Below are 6,925 nucleotides of genomic sequence, written 5' to 3' on the forward strand. Positions count from 1 at the left end.
GTTAACATGTAGTCTGGGTTAGGCAGGTGCTGGCATGCCTGACTGCTCTGGTAGAAGAATTCCTCTCTGTGAGGTGTTTAGTGAGGTTTTCACCCATGTTTTTGTCTCTTGTGATGATTTCATGTCAGTTTTTGAGTGGGAAGTATTTTTCTTAAGAGTTAAAACACGACCATGGAGCATTTTGACTTCCTCAACTTCAAGACTTCACACTGGGCAGCATGAAAACATCTCTTTGCAAGGCTAAAAGCTTAATAGAGATTTAGCTTTCTGGTGGAAGTCCATATTAAACATGGTCACACTTTTGGATAACAGACAAAAAGGTCTAAACACTCCGTTTCAGGCAGCTTTTAAAACTCCTGGATCCTTATGATGTCATAGAAAGCAGATATCCTAATAAACTCCACCCACATGCCATTCAAACATGTTCTAAATGAGGAGCAGCCAATCAGAAGAAGGAGAGAAGCTAAAATAGTGTGTTTGGGGCTGTGAGGCTGCTCCGACTCCTAGTTTAAGGCAAAGGATGATTATTTTGAACAGTGACTCATGCAAAGCTACCCTGGAGTCCAAGGATAAAAATGCAGAGCTGGACATGAGCAGAACAGCTCAGCATTAAACAAGCCATGATTACTATTACAGGCAATTTGTGCGCAGCGTGTTTGACACACCCTAAACAAAAGCAGCTTGTGCGTGTCAGTGTGTGACATCAATCATTTTCATGGTCAGAAAAGGGAAGAAGACAGCCCAGACTCGTTTTTATTACTTCCTCTTGTGGCTCAGAGACAAAGTGGTGTTTTTACTGTTGGTGTAAACAAGCGGAGAGACTGCACATCACTCATGTAGAGCACGGTGCACAGTGTGTACAGAGAAGACACTACTTCACTGTTTCTGTTAACATTATCGAGAAATTTAGACTCGGGAGAGTTCAAGTAGACTCAAGCACTTTGGTAAGAAAAGTCCACCTCTTTAAATTAAGCTGATCTTAAACTTAGATTTGTTTTCGCTCCTCCCCCTTTAAGACAAATTTCTTCTGATTGGCTGTCATTGCAAACAAAAGGTTTGAGAAGCAGATGGGTGGGGCTTCCGCACCTGAGATGATCATATTAGGGATATGCTATCCCTTCTTCATGCCATCATACAGTAAAGTACATTTACAGTTTAACTGTGCGTCCTTTAACTAACCAATCAGCATGTAGCAGCAGAATGCCAGTCTTCTTTGACCGTGTTGTTTTATTTGAACTAAAAGACTTTATTGACATTTTATTTGTTAAAAACAAATCCAAAAATTTTGGATTTTTGTTGAGTTGTTAATAATTACTTTGTTCCAAAGGTCAGGGGTCAAACCGGGCCACTAAAGTGACTTCGATAATATTCCCAGTACAGTAATGCCAGCCCTGACACTGTCTGTGTGAATTTATTTCTTTTTCTTCCTTTTTTTTACTGCAATTTGTACGTGTACTTACACTTCCATGTCCTGGGGGTATATTTTCAAAGGCTGTTTGTTCTGGTAATAAAATAATTTAATAGGAAATGATATTTTGTGGTATTTCCACTTTACAAATGATGGCGAGGACAGTTCTAGAATAAACTCAACGCTTAAAGAAGGGAAAACTTTGGACAGTGTTTTTAAAAAAATTAATTTAAGCTGTTGTGATTTTTTTTTCTGGTCCAGCCCACGATGGGTTTTTACCATTTTGCGGCACTGCCATTGGTTGCGGACTACCTTATGATCGCCCTCTGCTGCATGCCTGACTGAACTGCAGCCAGGCAGTGGACTGGCGCATTCTGGTGTCATGATGTCGCCGCTTCTTCCACGTTTGTGGCATCAGATTCAAATTATTTTACAAATTTCTGCAGCTTCATCGGTTTTAAGACATTAATACAATACAATACAATACATTCCAACTTACCAAGAAAAACTATGGTCTGCTTCCTGGCTGACTTGACCTTTGAACTTTCATTGTGGATTGCTCTTTGATTTCCACTGGTGCTTCCTTCAATGAATCCCATCGGCTTCTTCAGGACCACGATCATAGCTCGGCACATGAAAGCCACGCAGACCAGCACGATCATGTACACGATGAAGGCAAAGAAGATGCTGATCCTGTACATCACCCAGTGCTCCCTCAGGTTGGTGCAGAAGGTCAGGTTCTGGACTGGGGTGCTGCGCGTGACTGGGATGTGCCCCTGCGTTCCCATGGTGATCAGCAGTGGCAGGGCCACGAGCAGGGCCACGACCCAGGCGAAGGTGATTAGGCCGGTGGTCCATTTTCCTCCCAAGGTTTTAAAGCGAAAAGGGTAACAGGTGGCGATGTAGCGCTCAAAGCTGAGCGTGGCCACGTTGAGGATGGTGGCATAGCTGCAAGCCTCAAACAGGAAGTTGTAGATCTTGCAGAAGGCGTTGCCCGACGCTGACGAGAAGGGGAACCAGATGGCACTGTAGAGCTCCACCGGCATGCCAATGAGAAGCACCAAAATGTCAGAGCAAGCCAGACTCACCATGTGGTCAGTGACGTTCTTCTGAAGGTAGCCCTTACGCTTTAGCACCTGGGTCACTCGGATAGTGACTGAATTACCCACAATGCCCGTCACCAGGATGAGGCTGTAGAGAACCGTGAGGAAGATTTTGATCCCATATTTGGGTTCAAGCTCTTGCCAGTTCTTCTCCTCTCCTCTCTGCACTTCCTCATTCATGGCTGCAGACTGGCGCGTCCAGATTTTCCAGGTATTGCTTTTCTTATCAGTCCTGCTGCGCGCTCTCCTTGCGAGCCGGTTTTTCCAGGAAACAGCTTAACTTTGTCTCAAAGTATTCCCGACTATCGCAGAGGTGGGAAACACGGATCGCTACGCGCACTGTGGAAAACTTTCTAAACAAAAACTCCGCAGTTTACCCGGCGTGCTTCCCCAGCCCCGGCCACCTCCTTTCTGCCTTCATGATCAGGTAGAAGTATCCAGAGAGTTTCCGCCCGTGCGTGTCCTCCTGTGGTTTCACCTGTGAGTAAGTAAAGTGTTGGGCAACATTTAAATTGCGCTGACTTCCTCCTCCCTCCGATGAGAACAGCCCAGTTAAACATCAAACACGAGCGCGGGTCTGGTTTCACCCCACACACTGTAAGAAACAAAAAGCAGGTGGACAAACGAATAAAAACAAAAAACGAAGCAGATCAGCAACAGACTGCACGGCTCTGCTGACTTTACTCGGCTTTGTAAAGGAAAGAAACACGGAAGGTAATGTTGACATGACATACAGTTCAACATATGAAGCCCACAGAACTTTACTTCTGTTTGGGTCAAGTTGAGCTGATATATTATTACAACACTGTAAACACTTTGTAAAGTAAGTAAGTAAGTAAAGTTTATTTATTAAGCGCTTTTCATAGACAGGTAGTCACAAAGCGCTGTACACAAAGATTAAAATAAACAGTACGATATAAATGCACAATATACACAATATAAGAGGTTAAATGTAAATTAAAAATGTGAAAAGCGTTGGTAACCGAAGGCTTGTTTAAACAGTAAATGAAAAAGGTGGACAAACAGAAGTTTACGTGGTTGTTTAGTTTCAATATTAAGTTCACAAACTTCATAATTCAGACTTTTATTTACTTCTGTTTGGGTCATGTTGTCCCAAGTTTTCACAACTTTATTATAGTTGTTGGGTCAACTATAATAGGTTAGTTAGCCAGGCTGTTGCAGTGGAGTAAGTCATTATTTGATTTCTCAGTTAAAGAAATGAATAATCTCTAAATTTTATGGTAGTATTCTTTTTATGGAGATAATGACAGAATATCAACCAACGATCCAGAAAACACACTGTTTATATAAATAAAAGATGTAGATTTATTTTCACATCATTACTACTTGGTGGAGCAACTCTAACATAACATTACAACACTGTAAAAAGAACAACAAGTTGAACTTGTTTTTGGGGGGGGTCTGAACTTCCTAAAAATGCTGGGCAAACAGAAGTTTACTTTGCCATTTAGTTGACAAAACATACACGCAGTTCAAAATATTAAGCTGCCTGAACTTTATAATTCACACTTATTTACTTCTGTTGGGCCAAGTCAGCCTAACATATCACAACCCAAACATTTTATGCACAAACATTTATTTTATTTCAAACAAATATGCAGATATTTGGAATGATGGAGGCAGGTGCAGGAAATTTTCCACAAAGACTGAAGTGTCTCTCTGATTTCTTTGTATAGTCCATATCTTAAACTGATTACTGATTAATGGAGCACTGCTGAAACTGTCCAATCACGGGTCAAAGGCAGCTGTAAACATGTCTGATAACACTGACAGTATTGAGAAAGAAATATAAATATTTTCAGTCCCAAGTGGTTCTGTGTTGAAGTTGCAATTTCATGATTAAAGTTGTTGTTTTTTAAGTCAAACAGCTGCCACAGCTGCTACACCATCTACAAAATGTCTTGTGTTGAACTTTAATCTCCACATTTTCACTTTTCTTTATCAAAAAGAACAAGAATATGTTGTTCGTAATGTAGCTCTAATACTCTTTTATAGCCCGGTAATCTGATTATGTGTATATAGCTATAGGAGTGAAACAGGTTGTAGTATTTACTTTCCAACGTCAGCGTACTTGTTTGTTCCTCTTTCCCTTTTGTTAAAAGCTCTGTATGTTCTCTGTAATGAATCAGGCGTCTGCTTTGAGCTGAACAGCTGGACTGTTGAATTTGTGTGTTCATTCATTCACAGATTTTAAATTCATGGCATTATTTGCCATCTCAACTAGTTCAGTTAAACATTAACATTGACAATGTTACAGTGCATGATCGGTCCTAATGTGCCTCCTTTACACATCCTCTGCCTCGAGTTTTTAGCGAGAATAGAAGCAGCAATTGAAACGCTGTTCAGTTCAGTACAAATAAACATTTAAGATTTATACCGAGCTTGTGCTGAAGTTAAAAATGAAGTTCCTGCACAATCAGAAATCCTGAAAACGACTTCAAACAGGACAGAAATGTGCACTTTTAGCCACAGTTGTTCATTTGGATGACGGAGAAGTCAAAGGTGGAATAAACTAAATATGAAGGAGGTGAGTTCATCACCAGGCCCGGGGAAGAAAATCTGACTGCTTTTCCTCCTTTTTAAAGGTAATCAGTGATGAATGCGGGGCCATTCTTTCTCTATAAACATGAAGTACACTCGAGTGCATAAACCCTAAAAGGCTGACTCCTTGAAGTGATGAAGGCAGGCTGAAGCAGATTAGATAAAAGCTTTGAGGACCTTCTCGCTGTGATTGAGTATTGTCAGATACCGTCAATTAAACTGCCGAGCTCCATCGAGCGTCACTGGCAGCCAGATGTTAACTGTCAAAACTAAAATTGAGGTTGATTGTTCATTATGGTACTGATGCCTCTTAATTATGTGACATTGTGTTCAGGCTCCAGTTTGTAGATCTCAGTAACGACAAACTGTCCGTTTGACTTTGAGATCATGAGCAGCATCATGAGGCGAGGAATCATCACAGCTGTTTGAGGTTAAAGGAAAAAAAGAGCAGACATGACGTGATAAGGACTCAACTAACAGCTGATTATTTTAAAGAAGAAAAAAAGCAGCCAAACGTCAGACACAAGGCCGACTTTCAGCCTACGCACAGTTCATATTCCTAAAGTGGATAAAGTGAATCATGAGTGAAACTACAGATAATGTGCAGAACATAATTTTTTTAGCAGTTTTTCACAACCCACTGTGCAAAATAAGCAGGTCAAATATCTAAATAACACCAAGACTGGGTTAAAAACCCACAGGAAACAAAGCTTTGTTTCAGGCTGCAGAAATGAGGAAGATTTCCCTTTACATCCAATCTGGCTAATGAGTGAAAGGAACTTCCTCCTCCCAATCACCTCTGCAAACTCCAAACAGGATGTGCACAAAACTTCAGGAAAAAATATTTAGTTTGCTAATTCATTCCGGCCATTATCCTCTCTCTCTCTCTCTCTCTCACACACACAGTCTTTTTATTGTTGTTAGCAGTGAAACACAGATGGTGAGAACTGCAGTCAATCTAATGGCCACTAGAGGCTGGCTCCCATAGACTCTTATTTTAAAACGTCAATCAAACATAAGAGTGAAACAGAAACCCTAAAAGGATGACTCCTTGAAGTGATGAAGGCAGGTTGAAGAGGATTAGATAAAAGCTTTGAGGACCTTCTCGCTGTGATTGAGTATTGTCAGATACAGGCTGGCTCCCATAGACTCTTATTTTAAAATAGAGAAGCAAACATGTTATTATAGCTATGGAGGGTTTCTCCCTTCACATCTTCACATATGAAAATAATTCTGACCTATGTGTACACTCTATTTCTACACAGTGCTGTGCAAAAGTCCAATTTTTTTATAAGTTGCTTCCAAAGAACCAGAATTAATCATTTCTGAGAAGTGTGTGTTTGATAAGCTACTTAACACTAATCTATGAGTCATTGATGTGGAAAGAAAAGCTCCTAACTCGGGGATGAACCAGTGTTGTGTCAACAAATAAAAGGCAACCTGGCAAAGAACCAATTTAAAATAAACATATCATTTGTTCCCCCTTTTTTTTTTTCAAATCTACAAAAAACCCAAAAGATAAGTTTGAAAGACAAAAATTGTATTTTCTGCCAATGCAGTAAAAGCATACCAGGACAGAAAAACAGTGGAAAACTATCAGTCATGGATTGGGCTCCAAGTCCAGACCTCAACATTATTGAAGAAACCTGGAGAACTAGAAGACTAGTTAAAGGAATTAAAACAAAGCTTCCTAAACAGTTCAGACTGTGCTGAAGAATAAAAGGTGGTTATACCAAATATTGACTTTTAGTCTAGTTAGAACTCTACAAACTTTTTTTTTTTTTTAACCTTGTATGCCGTTTCCATCTTTCTTCACCAAAATATAAAACATTTACATTTGTAACAAAGTAAC

The 6,925-nt window shown here is 40.2% G+C and overlaps 1 protein-coding gene across 1 annotated transcript in view; it reads right to left on the reverse strand.

Moving 5' to 3' along the window:
• The window catches only part of gpr39 (G protein-coupled receptor 39), a 39,295-nt gene extending 36,298 nt beyond the window's left edge, over positions 1-2,997 (reverse strand). The window contains exon 1 of the mRNA XM_040027493.1: positions 1,908-2,997. Within this exon, the coding sequence (XP_039883427.1) occupies positions 1,908-2,691 (784 nt within the window). The 5' untranslated portion in view covers positions 2,692-2,997. The remainder of the gene's footprint in view (positions 1-1,907) is intronic.
• Between the last annotated feature and the right edge of the window lie 3,928 nt (positions 2,998-6,925).

Source organism: Simochromis diagramma, unplaced genomic scaffold (genome assembly GCF_900408965.1).
Source record: "Simochromis diagramma unplaced genomic scaffold, fSimDia1.1 OVJJ01000343.1, whole genome shotgun sequence".
In the NCBI taxonomy this organism is placed as follows: domain Eukaryota; kingdom Metazoa; phylum Chordata; class Actinopteri; order Cichliformes; family Cichlidae; genus Simochromis; species Simochromis diagramma.